This window comes from Lucilia sericata, unplaced genomic scaffold, assembly GCF_015586225.1.
Source record: "Lucilia sericata isolate MDLA Ls3-8-SP2 unplaced genomic scaffold, ASM1558622v1 Contig000492F_arrow, whole genome shotgun sequence".
NCBI classification, from domain to species: domain Eukaryota; kingdom Metazoa; phylum Arthropoda; class Insecta; order Diptera; family Calliphoridae; genus Lucilia; species Lucilia sericata.
This window is the reverse complement of record NW_023994506.1, coordinates 214,914-236,907: the sequence shown is the minus strand read 5'-3', so window position 1 is coordinate 236,907 and position 21,994 is coordinate 214,914. Positions and strand designations below refer to the sequence as shown.

The 21,994-nt window shown below is 32.5% G+C and overlaps 1 protein-coding gene across 8 annotated transcripts in view; it reads left to right on the top strand.

The window, feature by feature from the left end:
• Positions 1 to 20,364, top strand: part of LOC119605505 — a 97,541-nt gene extending 77,177 nt beyond the window's left edge. For 7 of the 8 annotated variants that reach the window (XM_037958657.1, XM_037958661.1, XM_037958658.1 and 4 more), the window contains one exon: positions 17,266 to 20,335. In XM_037958657.1, coding sequence (XP_037814585.1) covers positions 17,266 to 19,737 — 2,472 coding nt within the window. In that variant the 3' untranslated portion in view covers positions 19,738 to 20,335. Of the gene's footprint in view, positions 1 to 17,265 lie in introns of all 8 variants that reach the window. The other variant, XM_037958663.1, reaches the window with a different exon arrangement.
• Positions 20,365 to 21,994: the final 1,630 nt, after the last annotated feature.

The window sequence follows — 21,994 nt, the reverse complement described above, 5'->3', positions numbered from 1 at the left end:
AATTTGCTACTTAAGTTGTAAGAAAAAACATTTAAAAAGTTTATAATTCCAAAAACTACTTAATATGTAGTGTAGATCAGAGATACAAGCCGAGACGGCTCAAATCGGCGGCGGCTGGCCGCCGGTAATATTTTGCAAGCCGCGCCGCTTCCGACTTCTTTCGGCTCAAAAGCTAAGCCGGCTTAAACGTAGCCCGGCTACGGTAGCCGCTGATAAAGATTAGAATCGCACATGTATTTCAGAACATAATTTCACCAATTTTAACGGAGCTGCCACTATTTTAAATTCTTATGGCAAATTGAAAAGAGTTGCCACACAATATTGTGCTAATATTAAAATAGTGAAAACTACTATAAATGTCCATTTTCTGCAGAAAAAACTTATATAGAGACAGGTTTCTATGTAACAGACTATTATACAAAAAATTTTCAATATAATAAACCTTATAAGGTCAATTTCTAAAGAAAAAGTTAAATTGAGCCGACAATTTAGTCGCCGCCGCCGACCCAAAATGGTTACGCCGCCGATCATTTCGCATCGGCTTGTATCTCTGGTGTAGATTCTAAAAAATACATAATAATTACAACAACAATTATCCATCCCTGCATTAATATATTTTCGTTCATTTTCATTGCAAAAGCAAGAAACGAGCGACAACACAACCTTCTTCAATGGCAGCTCATATGAGACTGAGTTGTGTTTTCTATGCGTGTGAGTAGTCTGTGTAAATTTTGTAACGGCCAAAATACACTGTGTATAGGATTTGCCGATCGTGGTTGTAAAACAATGTCAATGTTTCACTTCTTGTTGTTCAGTGATTTGAAACATAAAGACTTCAATCCATATACACTGAATCAATTAAGTAATTTGCCTATGTAAAATTTTATACATTTTAAGAAAAAAACTTTATCTGAACAATTATTTTTAGCAAAATAAAGCAATTTGTTTATGTATTTTTTAAAGAATATCTAAATTCTCTTAAAAAAGGTAGGCAAAAAACTTAGTTGATTCACTGTATGTACGTACATAAAACATGCTTTCATGATCTTACTTGTTATACCTAGCAATATAACGCAATAAAAGAACTTATCAAAATAGAAATGTGTTTAAAAACTGTGATCACCTGTATTGCTTTTTGATGAACATCAAATAGACAATATAGTCCTGTAGAGAAAACAAATTACGAAAAAGAAACAAGTTTACCAAAATGACCGACACCGTACACATCTTCTATATACATATATATAAAAATCAATGTACAGTGTCTCTCATAAGTATTCGAATTTAGGTGAACTATGAAAAGAAACCAAATTTAATAATATATTTTGTGTGCAAAAAAAATAAATTAATTTGTTATATTGTCAAGACATTCCTTACGTTTGATATCACGCTTTTTAAAACTTGAAAAATTTACATTTTCATAAATTAAATTAGCTTTTTTTTTTAAAAAGTCTATAAAATTGCCTCACAAAAGTATACGAATTTTTCCTGTATTTCATATTTGATCATATTATACGAAACACAAATTTTAGAATCGAATGGTTTTTATGCTTTAAATTGTTTCAAAGAGTTACTATCAACCGAAATGATATATTTTTGGCCCATTTGGTCCAAAATTTTTGGGGATTTGTATCCTCTTTTTATGTAATATCATTAAAATGGCGATTTTTTTGCAATATTTGTAGTATTTTCTCTTTTTTCCAGAGATAAAAGCAAAATTTGATATTGGGATTTAATAGAACCCTTGGAGTATCTAAAAATAGTATTTTTTGTTACAATAATCTGTATTTGAACGATCCAAGATATATTATTGATATCATTATTCTGTCGCTAATTCAATATATTGGAACTTAAGTCCATTTTCATAATACTAGGGTCAAAAATTTTCGGGAAAGTTTTCTTGTATATATTCTTTTAGATATCAGCTTTTATATATTTTAAGTTTTCAATGTATTGTGGAAGTGTACAACTCCAAAACATGCTTCGAAGAAACACCATTCAATATGGTAGTATCACTATTTTTATGCACCAATGACCTCCAGGCTGCATGCCACTATATAATTATGGTCTAACTGAAAAATATCGATACCTGTTTAAATATTGATTACTATGATTAAAATAAACCCAAAATTTTGGACTTACAGTGTTATTGTAATGGGCAACATAAGCGTGAAAGTTACGAATAGTAAAAACTGAAATCTACTGTATAGGATGACGTTTTGTAAAGGCATGTTTTGGAATTGTATACCGATATAATGTATTGAAAATTTTAAATATATTAGTGCTAATATGTACATGAATGTATACTAGCCAACTTTGTCGGAAAATATCGACCCTAGTGGTACGAAAAGGGACTTAAGATCCATACAATTCAATTAGAAACAGAAGAACGATACCAAAAATACATCTTGGAACTTTTAAGTACAGATCCTTATAACAAAAATTATTACCTCAAGGGGTCTATTAAATTCCAATATTAAAGTTTGGTTTTATTTCTGCAAAAAAAGAAAAAAAAATTGCAAATATGGTCAAAAATCTCCATTTTAATGATATTACATGGAAAGATGGAACAAATGCTCCAAAATTGTGGAACAAATGGACTCAAAATATATAATTTCGGTTGATAGTAACCCCTTAATACAATTTTAAGCAAGAAACCACTCGATTATAATTTTTGTGTTTCGTATAATATGGTCATATATGAAATACAGGAAAAATTCGAATACTTTTGTGAGGCAATTTTATGGACTTTTTTTAAAAAAAGTTAAATCAATTGAGGTAAATGTTATTGTTCCAAATTTTAAAGAGTGTGATATTATACCTTAGGACTCTCTAGACAATATAACAAATTTAATTATTCATTTCACACACAAAAAATATTATTAAATTATGTTTCTTTTCAAAGTACAACCAAATTCGAATACTTATGTGAGACACTGTATGTTTGTTTATTTGCTTATTTGTTTGTACCTTATAGGAGGCTAAACCACCGAAGCGATCTTCTTGAAATTTTCAGTGTATGTTCCCCTATATCTGGAAGGAACTATAGGCTACTTTTTATTTTGAAATTACAAGTGGGAGGGGTGCCACGCCCTTTTCTTTAAATAAAACAATTGGATTTATTAAATCCAAATTTTAGCTCTTGCACTGTACGCAAGGTGGATAGGCAAAAGGTTTTAATCGAGGCTAAATAAATTTCAAATAATAAGAAGCGGCCTACAGATGGAGCTATTAAAAAATTTTATGTTAAAATTAGAATTTTTCCGTACAAATTTTAACAATTTGTTGCAAAAAGTGTTATTTGCACTGAAATAACATGAAGTGCAACAAGTTACATAAATTTTGTTTATTTTTATACCCTACACCACTTTAGTGGAGAGGGTATATTGGATTTGTGCTGATGTTTGTAACATACAAAAATATTCGTCCTAGACCCACCTTAAAGTATACCAATCGGCTTAGAATCGTTTTCTGAGTCGATTAAGCTATGTCCGTCTGTCCGTCCGTCCGTCTGGCTGGCTGGCTGTCCATGTAAACCTTGTGCGCAAGGTACAGGTCGCAATTTTCAAGATAATTGGATGAAATTTGGCACGCACGTTTGATTTGACCTAAGGACGAAGCCTATTGAAAATGGTTAAAATCGGTTCATTATTTCACCTAGCCCCCATAGAACAGAACCCCCCGAAAAGGGCTTCTGAGCTCATAATTATGTTAAATATACAGATATATCGGTAAAACATGGCACAACTAAGTTTTATAGAAGTCTTGATGACCCTGCCAAATTTCATAAAGATCGGGCCACATTTGACCCTAGCTCCCATACAAAGTCCCCTTCAGAAAATTACTTGAATGTCCCAAATTAGCTTATAAACACAAATATCGCGATGAAATTCAGCACAATAAAATATTATGTCAATATAAATATATTCACAAAATTTTATCGGGCTTGGTCCATATTTGCCCCTAGCCCCCATATAAAGCCTCTTTCAGAAAATTAGTTTTTCATCCATAAATTGCTTAAATGTATCGGAACAAGGGAATATTGAAGATAAATGCTTTATTATGAAAAATAAATCACATTTAATATTCATAACTGGTGTAGGGTATCATATGGTCGGCCACGCCCGACTATAATTTCTTACTTGTTCTATTTTTACACATTTCTAAAAATATTTGCCATCTGTTTGTGAATAGCAAAATGAAACAAATTTATTTTTTGAAAAATTATTTTGGTTTTGTTCTATGAATACAAAGCATTGCCATATTAAAATTAGCTAAATCTAACTATTTTTTTTTTTTTGATTTACAGAACCGCCATTTTTGCACTGAAATTAATTTTTCTTTGTCCTTCTATTAGCTTATACAGTGTATTTTTAGATAATGATGACCAAAACTAAATTTTAGCCTCCAAAGATAGTTTTTTTTCTTGAAATAAAATCGAAAATAAATCCAGTGATTAAAAAAGTCCACTATTATAGAAAATACAAAAAATACCTTTTATATAACGAAAAAGTCCCCTTTTATATGTTCTCATCTAATCCTGTCCCTACATGCCAAATTTCATGTTTTTAGGTTCAATATTATATAAAATACAAAAAGTACCTTTTGTAGAATGAAAAAGTACCAAAAAGTTCCTTTTTATAGGTTCTCACATAATCCTGACTTTACATATTTTATTTCATGTTTCGAAGATCAATATTATATAAATTTCAAAAAGTACCTTTTGTAGAACGAAAAAGTACCAAAAACTCCTCTTTTAGAGGTTCTCACCTAATCCGAGCTCTACATGCTTAATTTCATGTCTCCAGGTTCAATATTATAGAAAATTCAAAAATTACCTTTTTTAGAACCAAAAAGTCCCTTTTTATAGGTTCTCACCTAATCCGGGCCTTACATGCTAAATTTCATGGTTCTAGGTTCAATATTATAGAAAAATCAAAAAGTATCTTTTTAGAACGAAAAAGTACCAAAAAGTCCCCTTTTATAAGTTCTCACCTAATATAGAAAATTCAAAAAGTACACTTTTTTAGAACGAATAAGTCCCCTTTTATAAGTTCTCACCTAATCCGGGCCCTACATGATATCATGTTTCTAGGTTCAATATTATAGAAAATTCAAAAAGTACCTTATGTAGAACGAAAAGTACAAAAAGGTCCCCTTTTATAGGTTGTCACCTAATCCGGGGCCCTATATGCTAAATTTCATGTTTCTAGGTTCAATATTATAAAAAACTAGAACTGAACAAGTAAGAGTTCTATATTCGGCTGTGCCGAATCTTATATACCCTTCGCAATAGTGTATTTAATAAATATCAATTTCATAAAATTTAAATTTATTTTATTTTCCCGACTATATCATTATTATAGCAATAGCAAAACAAAATGAAAAACAACAACGCTAAACGAAATAACCACACAAAAACAAAATACACAAGGCAGTAAAACCAACAGCATCCAAACATACGAAACGAAATACATTAAAAAACAAAAACAAAATACTCAATGCAATGAAACCAACAGACATCCAAACATACGAAACTGTACCTCGTTTCTGTATTTTTCTCGAATCGAGAAAAAACTTAAAATATAATAGTCTTCCTGTTTTTAACAGTGTGACTCTGATTATTTTTGAACTGTACACATTAAAATTAAATAAGAAATGTTTAAATTTCATGTATTCACCTTGTTTTACACAAGATGATCATGAATTTCTCGACAGTTTTTCTCGATGCGAGAATTACAGAAACGGGGCACTGAATACACCAAGAAACAAAAACAATATACACAAGGCAACAAAACATACAAAACCAAATACTCAAAAAAACAAAACAATATACACAACGCAATGAAACCAACAGACATCCAAACATACGAAACTGAATGCACCAGGAAACAAAAACAATATACAGAAGGCAATGAAACACACAGCCAGCCAAATATACGAAACGAAATACTCAAAAAAAAAAAAAAACAAAAACAAAATACACAACGCAATGAAACCAACAGACATCCAAATATTCGAAACTGAATACACCAAGAAACAAAAACAAGGCAATGAAACACACAGGCATCCAAACACAAGAAACGAAATACTCAAAAAAAAAAATACACAACGCAATGAAACCAACAGACAAGAAACAAAAACAATATACACAAGGCAATGAAACACACAGCCATCTAAACGAAATACTCAATGAATAAGCAGTGTTGTTGTTGCTTATATAAATATCAAAGCATGGAAAAATTTGTCTTTTTTATGAAATTTTTAGAGGTTGTCTCGGATTTTTGCTCATATCTCCGGTATTTATGGACCGATGTTGCTGATTTTAAATAGCGATCTTCTCGAAAGCATGTGAAGATTCGGATCTCGCCAATGTCTGGGGTCCTCTAAAAACTGATTTCAACAAACACACCGACAGACAAACGGACAAAAAAGTACCAAGAAATCCCTATTTTAGGTTCAATATTATAGAATATTAAATAAGTACCTTTATGTAGAACCAAATAGTACCAAAAAATCCCCTTTCTCACTTACACCGGGGTCTACATATGTACTTAATTTCATGTTTCTAGCCAATAACAACACACTGCTTCATTCGTAATTGTTGTTCATGCTTTGCTTTTTTATAAACGTGTAAACAATGTACAAAATACCGCCCTTTTTGTTTTTTATATATTACGCCGCCATTTTAAGTCCGATCGTAACATGTCATATATCAGTATTTATGGCTTGACTGTGGCTATATTTCACTCTTAGAAATTTTTTTAATTCGACGTCATATTCTATAAGCGACTTCTGATATCTCGAATCCTTCCCCAAAATCTAAAATTGTGGCTATACTGGAATAAAGTACATTGAATTATATGAACTATTAGCTTTTAAAATTCTCACTTTTATGCATAAACACCTATTTTATAGATATTTAAAAATGTTGAAGTATTTATCAACAGTTCTCAGAACAAACAATTAATTTGCCAGGAAAAACAGTCGAAAACATTTTTTTTAAATGAATTATATAAAATAGAAATCCTTTTATTTTTTCAGTTACAAACCATTTCATATCCTACTTCCTTTCAAAATAGAAGAAAGTTAACTTTGTATATCCTACAGCAATATAGTGGTTTAGATATGTCCGTCCGATTGTCCCTCCATGTAAAACTTGTAATCAAACTACAAGTCGCAATTTTCCAGATAATTTGATGAAAATTGGCTCAAATATTTCATTTTACCAATGGACGAAGTTGTTTGAAAATGAATTAAATCGGAGCTTGTCCGTTTGGCTTGACGTTATTTCCGTCTTTAACACTACCATTATGATGAAATTCTGCATATCTAACTCCTATATGAACATAAATCCCTCCACCAAATTTTGATAGGATCGGTCTATAATTGATCCTAGCTCCCATATATAGGCTCTTTCAGAAAATCAGTTTTTCATAAATAAATTGCTTAAAAAGTAATGGACAAATTTCAATATAAGTGCTTTATTAAAAAAGAAATCACATTTTATATATACTCATAACTGGTATCATATGGTCGGCCATTCCCGACTAATATTTTTTTATTAGTTTTTATTTCAAGAACTTCTTTAAAAATATATAACTATTTAAGAAAAGTTAAGCTATCATTAAATAAATTTATTACATTTTATAAAAATTAAAATAAACATTTTTGAAAATTGTTAAAAAAACGAAGAAACATGCAAGTAATTGTATGGTAAAAACATGAAATATTTTTATAAAGCAGAACTCTTTAATTTTTCATCAATTTTTATAAAATAAAATGTTTAGTTTTTATGTACCTACGTGATTTTGTTATTAATTAATAAAATTAAAAAATTTTCTTTTTTGTGTTAAAAATTATCTTTTTTGTGTTAAGGTAGGGAGCAGAGTGAAATTTTTGTATTGTAAATTAATTTGAAAAAATAGTTTTCGACCATATCCCTAGCAAATTAATTGTTTGTAGTTAGAACTATACAGGTATTTTTAAATACCTGTAAAATAGCTGTTTATGCATAAAACTGAGCATTTTAAAAGCTAATAGCTCATATAATTAAATATACTTTATTCCAGTATAGCCACATTTTTAGATTTTGGGGAAGGATCCGAGATATCAGAAGTCGCGCATAGAATATGACGTCGAAGCCACAAATATGGATATATTATATGTTACGATCGGACTTAAAATGGCGGCGTAATATATAAAAAACAAAAAGGGCGGTATTTCTAGGCGTGGCAAAAAAATATTTTTTATATTTTTGGAAATGTTATTAACATATCTTTAATCTTAGGGGGTGACTGACTCAACTTTTTTTTCGACCCACCCTAATGTCTCCGCATGCACGAAAAATATCAATTTTTGATGAAATTTTAAGAGGTTGTCTTGGATTTTTGTTCATATCTCCGTTATTTATGAACCGATTTAGCTGATTTTAAATATCGATCTTCCCGAAAGCATGTGTGACAGATTTGTTGAAGATTTGGATACCGAAGATATCTGGTGTCTTCAGAAAATTTATTTCAACAAACATACAGACGGACATAGCTTAATCAACTCCGCTATCTGTAAGGACTCGGAATATATATTCTTTATAGAGTTGGAAAATTATATTATAGAAATTACAAACGAAAAGATAACCTCCCCCCAGGCCATGTTTCCATGATGAAATGTCCATTATGGTGTATTGCAATCCCAGGGTAAAGAGATGCTACCAGTATCTCTAGTCAGCCGGGACTATAAACTGGTGATGTCAAATGTATCCTCGACTTCGCCTTGGAATGAAAAATTGGTGAAAGATCGGCAAAGTCTCCATATATTGGAGATTAGTACTGGATTAGTATGCCTTTTTACGCTTCGGGGAAGTTCTTCGGTGCTGTTGCCATCTCAACAGGATATATTTATACATGCTACGCGACTAATTTGTCGGGGCAATTATTGGAATTAATTGACTTTGGGAATTCCTACTTCCTTTGTTACATTGATCGGTTCATAAAAGAGAGATCCTGATCCATTTTGTTGGGTATTTCGGACTACGAACTATGTCTCTAGGTGCTGTTGCCAAAACAACAGAGCCATCTCAGTAGTGTGGTTGCGCGGGCTTAAAGAGGTTAAGGAATGCACTGGAATGGGTGATTGCATTTTGAATAATGCAATCTTTCATGACATCATAAGGGTGGTCACCTTGCGGCTTACCGGAAGATTGATTTCACCTGATGAAATCAATCTTCTATTGACAGTGATTGCTTTTTCCTTGTCGGGGTTTGCATTGGGATTGATCCCATGCTGCCTGTCGTTCCGCAGCGGGGCTACTATGGCAAGATATTAGATAGCTCAAGTTCTTTAACAAAGTGCTACTGTTGTATTTACAACTGCTTGTAAATACAACATTACAAATTGTCAAAACAACTAATAGGTTTTACCGTTAAACATTTTATTTTATTTTATTGAAGAATTATAAATTGTAAACATTTGTTGGTAAATATTTTGGTTTCCGTCTGACCCTATCAAAACGTCTAAGTCCTCCTTCTATATTACTGTCCAGTTCGGAGGAGCCCATATCTTTGCGTGATGTTGGTGCAGGTGAATTCTCAGGCAAATCAGTACTTTGTTCATCCGTGCCCACTGCTGCATCGATTATTTGTGGTTGGTGCTCAAATTGTTCAGCGTATATATTTTCTTGGTGAAGTTCATAATTTCCGACATTACTCCCAACTCTTCTAATTTATTAATATGTCCTTGCCATACTCGGCCATCATCCAACATTAATTCGTAACTTAATTCACCAACTATCTTTTTTATACCCTCCACCATCATTAGTGGTAATAGATATATATAACTTTGTCATTCCGTGTGTAACACCTAGAAATATTCATCTGAGACCCAACAAAGTATATATATTCTTGATCCCTATGAAATTCTGAGTCGATTTAGTCCTTCTGTCCGTCCGTCTGTCTGTGAAAACACGCTCACGTTTAAACAAAGCAATAGAAATTCACGAAATTCACCCAAAACATTTATTATCCGGTACAGTTTTGTATTAAAAATCAGTAAAATCGGTTCAAGACGTAAAAAGCTATAAATAAAATTTTCAGACTACCTCGAAAAAATAACGTTTTTTTCCAATTCATAGTTTTCTCAGAAAATACCAAAGATATTTCGATGAATTTTGTCACACATTATTTTTTGTGCCAGGGATTCAAGTATGTTCAAACTCATAACAATTGATCCAATATTTCACATAGCCCCCATACAAAGGTGTATATTCCCGGAAATTAGTTTATCGTTAATAACTCCCTCAAATATATCGGTATCAACACAAAATTTTGTACATACAAATATAATATGAATAGAAATCATACTACCAACGTAGATCTCAGTCGGTCCACAATTGGTCATAGCTCCCATATGATGTCCACTTCCAAAAAGCACCTAAGCGCACATATTTCATTGATAAATAAAGCTTTTGTGATGAAATTCGAGCTGAATATGTTTCGTATACATACAAATCATTCTACTAAATTTCTTTTCGGATCGGTCCATTATTAGTCATAGCTCCCATATAAGGCCCACTTCCGGAAATCACTTAAACGCACATATTTAAGTGTCAAATAAAGGTATTTTGATAAAATTCTACACAAATATGTTTCGTCTATATATAAATCACTACGAAATTTCGGATAGGACCATAATAGGTCATAGCTAAATACATATGTTTCGTTGATAAATAAAGCTATCTGTATAAAATTCAACTTGAATATGTTTTGTGTACATCGGTCCATTATTGGTCATAGCTCCCATATAAGGCCCTCTTCCGATAATCATTTAAACTCACATATTTCATTGTCAAATAAAGCTATCTTGATAAAATTCGACACAAATATGTTTTGTGTACATACATATGAATCACTCTACGAAATTTTTCTGGAGAGGCCTGTAATCGGTCATAGCTCCTATATAAAGTCCTCTTCCGAAAAGCACTTAAACGCACATATTTTATTAATTAGTAAATCTATTGGAGTAATATTCGACTTGATTTTTTTTTTGCATATAAATCATTATACGAAATTTTTTCTTGATCGGCCCATAATTGGTTACAACTCCCAAATAAGGATCATTTCCGAAAATTACTTAAACGCACATTGACAATCGAAGTCATCGGGATAAAATTCGACATAAATGTGTATTTTGTGTATATAAATCGTTATACGGAATTTTTCTTTTGAAAATCACTTAACACCACTTAATTCATTATTAAATGATTATATCCAGATAAAATTCGACATGAGTATGTTTGTGTATAGATAAATCATTATATTAAAATGTTTGCAACTGGCCTATTAATATAAAATTTTATGAACCTAATCAAAATTAGTTCCACATATGCATAAATGTTAGTACCCTCACTACGGAAACAAAAATTTTGTCAAGTTATCTAAAAATTAGATAGTTAAATGGGTTTTTATAAAAAGTATCTTGTTGGTGGAGGGTATTTAAGATTCGACATAGCCGAATATAGCACTCTAACTTGTTATTTTACCAAATTGCCACTTACTCTGGGAAATATAATCTCTCACTGCCACCCTTTCTTCCTCCTCGAAAATTTTTGTTGGTGTTTCCTTTTCATCTTCGCCATTTTGTGTGTCGACCTAACATCAGCATCGCTGGGATTTGCCTGTTTCCATATGGATCGCACGTCGATACGCCAGTAATATTTTCGATATTTCATGTTTTGAATTATTTGGTTCAGCTTTAAGTGATTTTAATTTATTTTTTAACGTTTGTACAAATCTTTCTGGTAGCCCATTTGATGCAGAGTGATATGGAGATCCCTGTTTATGCTTGATTCCATTTTTTATTAAAAATGTTTGAACTTTTTCTGAATCGAACTGAGTGCCATGATCAGTAACCAAAACGTTTGGAATACCCATTCTAGAAAAAATATCCCGCCAAACTTCAATTGTCGTTTCCGCGGTGATATTTGGAATTACGTAATCTTCTGGCCACTTTGTAAAAGCGTTTACCAGCACAAATAAATATTTGCCACACATTGGCCCTGAAAAATCAGCATGTACTCTTTGAAATGGTTTGTTTGTTGTATTCCAGTTGTATATGTTTTTTTTTCACCGGAAGAGCACTCCACATTTGACACTGCGTGCAGTTTGATACCAATTTCATAATATGTTGTCGAGTTTTTGCCACCAGCAATATCCTCTTGCCAAATTCTTCATTTTGTTGATGCCGAAATGTCCAAAATGTAATTCATCTAAAAACCTTTTTCGCAAGGAAGTTGGAATATATGTGCGTATACCACGAAGTATGCACCCTTGTTTCATACTAAATTCGGTTTGTGGAATACCAAAGCGATCAGCAGCAGGACATTGACGGCCGTATTTCAGGCAATCGCTTAGTAATTTAATTTAATTTATTTTTCTTTTGCTGTTTCTTTGCTTAATTCTTTAACAGTTAAATTTAAAATTGGTTAAAATTGGTAAATTTAAAATTGATTCGACTTCTATGTCGTTCGTAGGCCTCTTTGTCAATTTGGCTATTCCTCTGTTGTGTAGACGATAGCGTTTGTGAAGCAAATTGTATTGGCCGTTCTGATCCGTCTGTGACTTAAGACGGCCCTCACGCCATACGGGCTAGCATCCACCGCCAAAACTAATAACATTTTCGGGTTATAGTGGACGAGTACCGTATCCGATAGCATTTGTCTTTTTATTTCCTTGAAAGAATTCTCACAATCGTTACTCCAATTAAAAGGTACACCTTTCCTTAACAAATTATTAATAGGATATAATATGGTACTTACTTGTTGTATAAACCGACCATAGCAGTTTATCATACCTACGAATGCCCGAACTTCATCCCTATTACTTGGCCTTTTCATGTTTTTATAGCCATAATTTTAGTTTTTACTTTTCCAATACCATGTTTATTAATTTTATATCCACAATACTCAATTTCATCCTTCATCCAATCTGATTTATTAGCATTTATACGCATATTATGTCTTGCTAAACGCTTCAATACTTCTTCTATTCTCTCGAGGTGCAATTTGTCATTAATTTGTCATCATCAAGAAATACGGAAACTCCTGGAATATCATGAAGCCGTTGTTCGATAAATCGCTGCCATATCGCGGCTCCGCAAGCTACCCCAAACATCATTCTGGTTGGTCTAAAAAAGCCCTTATGAGTATTAATTGTTAAGTTGTAAATACGCTTGACACAAATAAATTTTTGTACCCCTGAAATTGTACTGAATAATTCCTCAATTGTGGGTAGGGGGTGCTCATCTACTTTCATCACTGGGTTAATGGATATTTTATAGTCACCACATAACCGCACTTTTCTATCTTTTTTGGTACCACCACAAGTGGTGTGGCCCATTCACTGAAATCCACCCTCTCCAATAAACCCTCTGACACTTGTCTCTGAAACTCGGCTTCTACTGTCTCCATAAATGAAAAGAGAACTTTCCTGGCCTTAAAAAATCTTGGGGTAGCAGACGGATCAATATTTATTCTGGACTGGTAGCCAATAATTTTGCCTGCCGTTTGGAAATGTAATACTGTAATACTTATGCAGTATCTTTTTCAATTTGTTTTCAACATCCGCATGAAGTGCTTGTACATTATTTACATTTCCTCTGTTACCACTAAGAATATTGTAACAATTTAATTTTATTGTTCTTAACCACTCCCGACCAAGCAACGGTCCTCTTTTTGACTCTACCACATACAACTTTAGAGTTGGTGAATCCGCATTACCCGTCATGTTATCTGAGGTATTGGAATAACTATATAGCTTAATGTCACTTTTATACCTTTCAGATTTGCCAAAATATTCCTCTGCATCACTAACACTCAAAATAGTTACGGGGGCACCTGTGTCAATTTAAAATTTTATTTTTACATTATTAACCATAAAATTACAATAATATTTAGAAAGGTCAGAGTACTTATTACCCTCGAGGGTCCCTACCACCCTTTTATAGATTTGTAGCATTTCCTCGGCTGAATCGGCATTGTGCTCCTCCTCAATTTGGTTCACTTGGCGCTTGACTTTAAAACATGCGCGTTTTAGATGACTTTTATGCCGCAAAAACTGCATACTGTATCCTTATGCCTGCATTAGTTTTCTAAATGTTGACCGCTTCCACAACGATAACAATTCCTTTTTATAATGGGTTTTGGCAACTTATCCTGTTACTTTTCTTTTGAAAAGAACAGGATAAGAAGGAATTGCAACAATGTTGATTGTTGCAAATCCTCTGCAACTTTTTGGGAACATTCATATGTCTTCGCTATGGCTAGTGCTGTTTCCAAAGTTAGTTGCCCCTTTTCAAGCAGGGGGCTTTGAATTTTCTGGTTTTTTAGTCCAAAAACGAATTGATTACATAAGGCTGTACTTAGTTTACTAACCTATTTTGGCACATAGGTTAGTAAACATATTGCATATTGCTCGGAGTCGAAATTATAAATAGGTACTGTTTGACGATACACGCTGTTTGTTCTTATAATTCTGATTAGAAACATGCATTTTTGCCTTAAAACTACGTATCAATTGTGCAAATTTGTTATATCTAAATTATTAAAATAAATGAAATGTGTTTAAAATTTACTTTTTTATACTTTTCCAAGTGAAACAAAAATAAATAATTATGTTTCAACGCTGTTTTAAATCAAATGACGCCAGAATGAGTATTTAGACCACTGTGCACTGGTCCAATATAAATAAAATGTACAAGAAAATTATGTAGGAAGATCAGGCCTTGCTGAAAGTATCTTTTGTAATCACAATATTAAAATAAAAGGTGGAAAAAAGCGTGCTAGAAGCATTAATTAATTATGGGAAAATTAATTGGGGAAAATTGTTTTAAGAGCAATTCCGGTAGCCCGAATTTGCTGAAATTTTGCGGTTGTGGGTACAGCTAATGACAATACAATATTATGTTCGAATATTCGAAATTATATTCGAAAATTCGAAGATATGTTCGAAAAAGTTTTTATGCTCTTAAAATAATTTTTGGGTCATACAAACTAAAACTAAATTTTCGAACAAACAAAACAAACAAAATTTCGAACAAACAAATTTTGAATCGAATTCGCAGAACGAATAATTTGATTGTGTTCCATTCGACGAATTTACGCAACAAATTTTTGTCGATTAGTTCGTCGTGCTATACGAAATTCGTCGTTCGTCCCAATTGTGCGTATACCATTATATTAATTGGTCCTGAAGCATTTTCCATATAAATCGAAATTGATTCCACTTTTTTCTGTTTGTTTAATTTTTCATACAATTTTGTATAAAAAACTTGCTTTAAATTAAGTCATGGTTAATAACTCCTGAATTTCAAAGTTATGGGAAGGATACCTGTAAGTGTAAGTTTTGTGAAAAAAGCTCAATTCGATATTTTACCGAAGTCATTCTTAAAAACATTTTTGACTCATTTTGAAATATGTGCGTTTACGTGGTTAGAACAATCGGAAAAATATTTTGCAAAGTCATATATGTATACACAAAACATGTTTATGTCGAATATTATTCCAATATCATTATTTCTAAATTATTTAAAGCTAAAGTGGATAATTTATGGGAGCTATGACCAATAATGGACCTATACAAATCTACGTTGGTAATATGATTTCTGTTCATATTATATACATTTCGTGGTGATACCATTTTTTGGCCGAAGTTATTAACGATAAATCTATTTCCGAAATCGATTGTTTTGAGTTTGAACATATTTATCCCTGGGCAAAGAAAATAACATGTGACAAAATTGATCCAATTATCTTTAGTAGTTTCTGAGAAAACAACTCAAGAATTAGGAAAAAAAACTTATTTTTTTCGAGGAAGTCTGAAATTTTTACGTTTTGAGCCGATTTGTTTGATTTTTAATACAAAACTGCTTAGGACAGTAGTGAATTTGGCTGATTTCTTTGCTTATTATACCCTTCACCTTCGTGAGAAGGGTATATATAAATTTGTCATTCCGTTTGTAATTTCTATAATATAATTTTCCGACCCCATAAAACATATATATTCTGGATCCTTATAGGTAGCGGAGTCGATTAAGCTATGTCCGTCTGTCTGTCTGTCAATAATTCTGTTAGACATGCTTTCGAGAAGATCGCTATTTAAAATCAGCAAAATCGGCCCATAAATTCCGGAGATATGAGCAAAAATCCGAGACAACCTCTGAAAATTTCATAAAAAAGACAGTTTTTTATGCTTTGATATATAAGCAACAACAACACTGCTTATTCATTCAGTATTTCGCTTCATATGTTTGGATGGCTGTGTGTTTCATTGCCTTGTGTATATTTTTTTTGTTTCTTGGCGTTGTGTATTTTTTTTTAGTATTTCGTTTCGTATGTTTGGATGCCTGTGTGTTTCATTGCCTTCTGTATATTTTGCGTGGTTATTTCGTTTAGCGTTGTTGTTGTTCACTTTGTTTTTCTATTGCTATAATAATGATATAGTCACTATGGTGAAGGGTATATAAGATTCGGCACAGCCGAATATAGCACTCTTACTTGTTTTAAAGTGATAGTGTTTAAGGCAGACTGACGGACATAGCTAAATCGACTCAGAATTTCATAAGGATCCAGAATATATATACTTTGTTGGGTCTCAGATGAATATTTCTTGGTGTTACACACGGAATGACAAATACACTCTACCCTTCACCACTGATGGTGGTGGAGGGTATAAAAAAACAAAATATTGAAAGTGGTAAATCAGGATTACGTTTGCTGATTTGTATTGATATACAAACAGTAAAGCTTTTACCTCAATCCAATGAAACTTTAGGCACATAATTTTACAATTTATAATATAATTAATACGAATCTTATTATTATATTTGGGATGAAACCGATGGAAGTTTGAATTCATATACATTATGAATTCATATTATTATTTATTCCTATAGTTGTTTATACCAAAATCGAAATTATATGTATTTCTTATTACAATACAAAAGGACTTAACATACATACATACATACATACATACATACATACATACATACATACATACATACATACATACATACATACATACATACATACATACATACATACATACATACATACATACATACATACATACATACATACATACATACATACATACATACATACATACATACATACATACATACATACATACATACATACATACATACATACATACATAGGTGCATATGTTAGACAACAATGTTAATAAAATGTTAAATGTTTATTACTTTCAGTTCATTTGGGTTATGCCATCGTCATCAGCGCGTTGTGCTCAGTTGCCTAGGGCAGCAGATAAAGTGCCATTTTATGCAGCACTGAAGAAATTTCGAGATTATCTAAATGGTCTAATACCACACATTGATCAATCGGAATGTGTTTTCACTGAAGAGCGCATTAAACAACAATGTGAACAGGAAAATTATAAAAATCAGCAAAGCAGTGCAACAAGCTCAAATGATCCGGTCTACCAAAATGCAATAGGGATTTCAAACACAAATAATCCATTACAAAATCCAGTAGGGTATTCATTTGACCCTGAAACTAATTCACATGGTGCTGGAGAAGGCCCTGGACCTCCAGCTGGCGATAACAATGTAAGTAATAATTTTATGATGTCATCGTTGGTGGGCACTCAGCATGAAAAAAAGAAGCGAGGGCGACCTAAAAAGATTAAAGGGCAAGAAATGATAGATCCTGTTACTGGCAATAAAATACAGGTGAATAGCCAATTGATGAGTAGCAATAGTGGAGATTACTCCAATATATTAAACTTGTCTGTTGTACAAGTTTCTAATAGTGAAATGCCAAAGAAAAAGCGGGGTAGACCTAAAAAAGTTAAACCACATCCAAATATGATGCAAACGGATATTGGACAGTCGAATACAATGTTGGGACAAAAACCTAATATAATGTCTATTCAATCTCTGACCAGTGATATAACACAAGGCGCAACACATCAAATGCAAGGTGTGCAAACGAATCAACATGTAGCCTTGTACTCGACACCACCACCACATCAAAGAAGCATTTATTCACCTATGGCTTCCCCAATGGCTTCGCCATCTCTAAATTGCTCCTATACCACCAACACACCTCCTTCACAGCCACATCATGATAAGTTGTGTTTAAATAGCAATGGGAGGGAATCTTCGAAAGCAACATCTTCAGCAGATTTAGTGGAGTCAACAAATCACCAGCATACTATACGAGATCAAAACTTTGGTGAGTCACCACCTCCCAGTTCTCCTAACATCTGTAATGTTGATTTTGAACCTCCAGCAGCATCAAATACATCTTCAGCGATTGTAAACGAGAATGTAAATTCCGATTTGAATACAATACATCAACGACTGCATAGTAATCATCAGAGATCGCGTTTTAATAGTCCTATAAACAGTGGTGAAGCTACACCAGATCATAATACAAACGAACATTTTCAGCAGTGGCTTTCACCACAACCTAATCATAATATTCATTCTCCTGCAGCTGTGACAAGTACGATGTTTGTTAATTCACCCCAACAGCCATCACTCAATTATCATGATCAACCTCAACAAATGCAAGCAATTCAACAACAACAACAACCACAATCCCAACACCAAGAAATTTCACAATGGCCGATAAGACAAAGCCGTTATGATGACCTTGCCAATAATCCGTATTTATTGAGTTCCCAGATACATCAAACACATTCACATAATCACGATAATCATAATCATCAAAATCAACATAGCGGTAGTGATGTTGCGCGAAAAAGTTTATCCGGTCTTGAGTCCTTAGTAGACCAAATACCCACTATTTCTGAAAGCGAATCAATTGCTCTATCCTCGGCAGCAGCTGTCAACGCACAGGTTGCTGCTGCTGCAGCAGTTGAAAGCAGACTTCAAGGTCTGGCTGACTCGCATGTAGGGGACGAATCCCATTTTTCTGCTATGACAGGGCCTCAAAATCTTTTAACTGCCAGTAACAGTCCAACTTCAGCATCCTCAAACAACAATCAAATCCAACAGTCAAATGCTTCTTCGAATTTGCTAAATAGTAATTTTTCTGTTAGCAATTTAGCAGCGTCATCTGCGTCAAGTAATAACAACAGCAGCAACGCCCACGAAAATTATGGTCTGTCGTCAAACAGCAGACCTCTAACCAATCCAAATGCTTATCACCATTCAAATCTAATGGCTGCAGCCGTTTTAGCTGCTGCCGCAGCTAATACACCCACAAATCTTTCAACACCCACAGCTGCTGCAGGCACTACCAACCATCACACATCAATGTACATGGATCCACATGCTCATTTGACAACTCATGTACCTGTCAATTCTTTATATGCTACAGCAGCTCCACCAACGCATCATCATCATACAGCTGTGGCTGCACATCATCATCATCATGCAGCTGCGCACTATGGGAGCTCTACGCAACATTCGGCAGGATCTGATTATGCAACCTCAAACAATCCGTACGCGCCTACACAAAGCAACGTAACTGCTAGCCATACTTTACATATGCCCAGTCCCAATTACCCATATGGCTATCCTACAGCCACAGCCAGTCAAAGCAATTACTCAGCTTATCCCCACTCTCACCACGCCAACCATCATCATCATCATGGACATCCCCATGCCCATCATACAGCTGCTCATCATTTGGCAATGTTCGATCGTTTGAAACCCACCGATATAACTGGGTACAGTAGTGGTTTCTGATGGTGATTCAATTCAAATGAAAGGTCAGGACAGCTGTAGACCAAAAGGCTAATTTTGACCTAATTAATGATAATAATTGTCTTTTACATACTACAATTTAAGTTATGTGAAGTAATATGCTGCTAAAAATAACAATATATAATACAATGATGTAGAATTTTTAGTTTAAATATACATACGAACATACAGTATCTCACATAAGTTAAGCGAATTTTGCTATAGCATAATAAAAGAGACGCGATTTCATAAAAATACAATAACTATTTGGAGAAATTTGTGCCGATCGAATTTACCCAGTGGCTTGTGAAAATGAGACATACCTGTCCATAAGTGGCAATTCCACTTTAAACTTTCTTAAAAAGAATGACCAATTATTGTGATCAAATTTTGTGAATAGTTAGAAACAGATTAAATGATATTCGGTCAGTTCATACACCTGTCACAGAATGTTTCCTTCCCTCGGGAATAACATTGTAAAATTATTTACACAATCTTAAAGATTAATGTTAGATTGTATAAAACTACCTTACAGAAGATTGTAATATGAAATTATGTCATTTTAAAAAATGTAAATAACAGAATAAATATTAATGAAATACAATTTAATAAACTTTTACTTAACAGTTATGTTGGCGCCCGCCTTATTTTTTAAACTGATTTATCTTGAATTCATATGTCATATTTTTTATTAGTAACATTATTTATTTTTATCGCAATTTAAAATTTTTTAATGTAGGGCTAACAATTTGCGTCTATTTCTTCAATGTTTAATCAATTAATTTAAAATCATTTATTAAAAAAAAAATCTATTCAGTCATAATCACAATCATGACGATAACAGTTGAAATAGCTTAAAAGCTCTTATAAAATATGTGACATACCTGGGCTGGGTGTATTTTTCTATAATATACTGGGTGCTAACACTACATTTAACTCAAGACTAAAGTTTTATATTAAGTTTTGATCGTAAATTGCAAAGGTAGGGCCTTTATGGAGTTCTTCACGTTGTCTGCACTTGTCTAAGATTTCATGAAATTCCAATTTTTTGTAAATTTAAGATATATTAAAGTTATTATTATGTAGTAAGTAAATTCATTTTTTTTTATTTACAAACTTTAGTGAATAATTGTATAAAACATAAACAATACTAGAATCAAATTATATACGGATTTACATATGTGATACGTTGAATTATGTGTCTCTTTTCAGCTTTTTTATAAATCTGCAGACTTATGTGAGCAACTGTATATTAGACTGGTGCTTTATAATGAGACTTTTTCGATTTTCAGTTCTTGCAATTTCAAAATAATATTACGTCATCTAAAGGTATGAATTCTACAAAAGAAGAATAAACACTTGACAAAGGTCAATTACTTGTTATTGGAACGATTTTCGATAAAATTTCTTATCGAAAAATGCTATATGTTCACAATTACTAAAAATTATTTAAAATTATTTTATTACTATATTAATACATACATTTTCTCTTGTATTATTCAATATTCCTAGTGTCACTTTCATACAAAAAAGGAATGAAATATCAAATGCGAAGGAATTCTGTCACAGAAACATATAAAGTTTTATATATTAAAACTTAAAAAAAGTCTGCTACTAAAACTAAACCTAACGTAAATTTAGTGCTACATTTGCACTACTTTCATCATAGAGTTCTTTTTCATTTCAATATATATATTACCGTTGGGATTTAAAAAAAATCATACATATAAATATATCTTAAAATTGTAAACGAATTTTGAAATAAAACATTTTGATCGAACTAAAAATGTGGACAAAAAACCATTTTGATATGAAATGTCAAGTGATAGTATTCAGCAATAACTTGAAAAGTACAATACAATGTTCTCGCCTTAATTAAAGATTAGTTTAGGAACTAAAACAACTTCAAGGAGTATGTGTACTTCAAGATAAACTCAGAAAACGAGTAAAACATTCCATGTTATAGACCAAAGATGCAGTTATGTCAATTTAATTTTGGCCTCTTTAGATAAAAAATAATTATAATTCAGATACAACAAAACATTTACATACATGTCGAATAGATCCAAGGATAAATGTTCATTACATAATAAAAATATTAGATTCGAAAACTAAAATATTTTCGTATATTGTGATGTTTTCGTGGATATCTTTATATCATATACATATCGCTCATTCACTACAAAACTGGTAAAATCTAAAATTTGGGTTTCATGAACCGAGGAATACAAAACATTCGTCATACCAAAGTATTTCATAT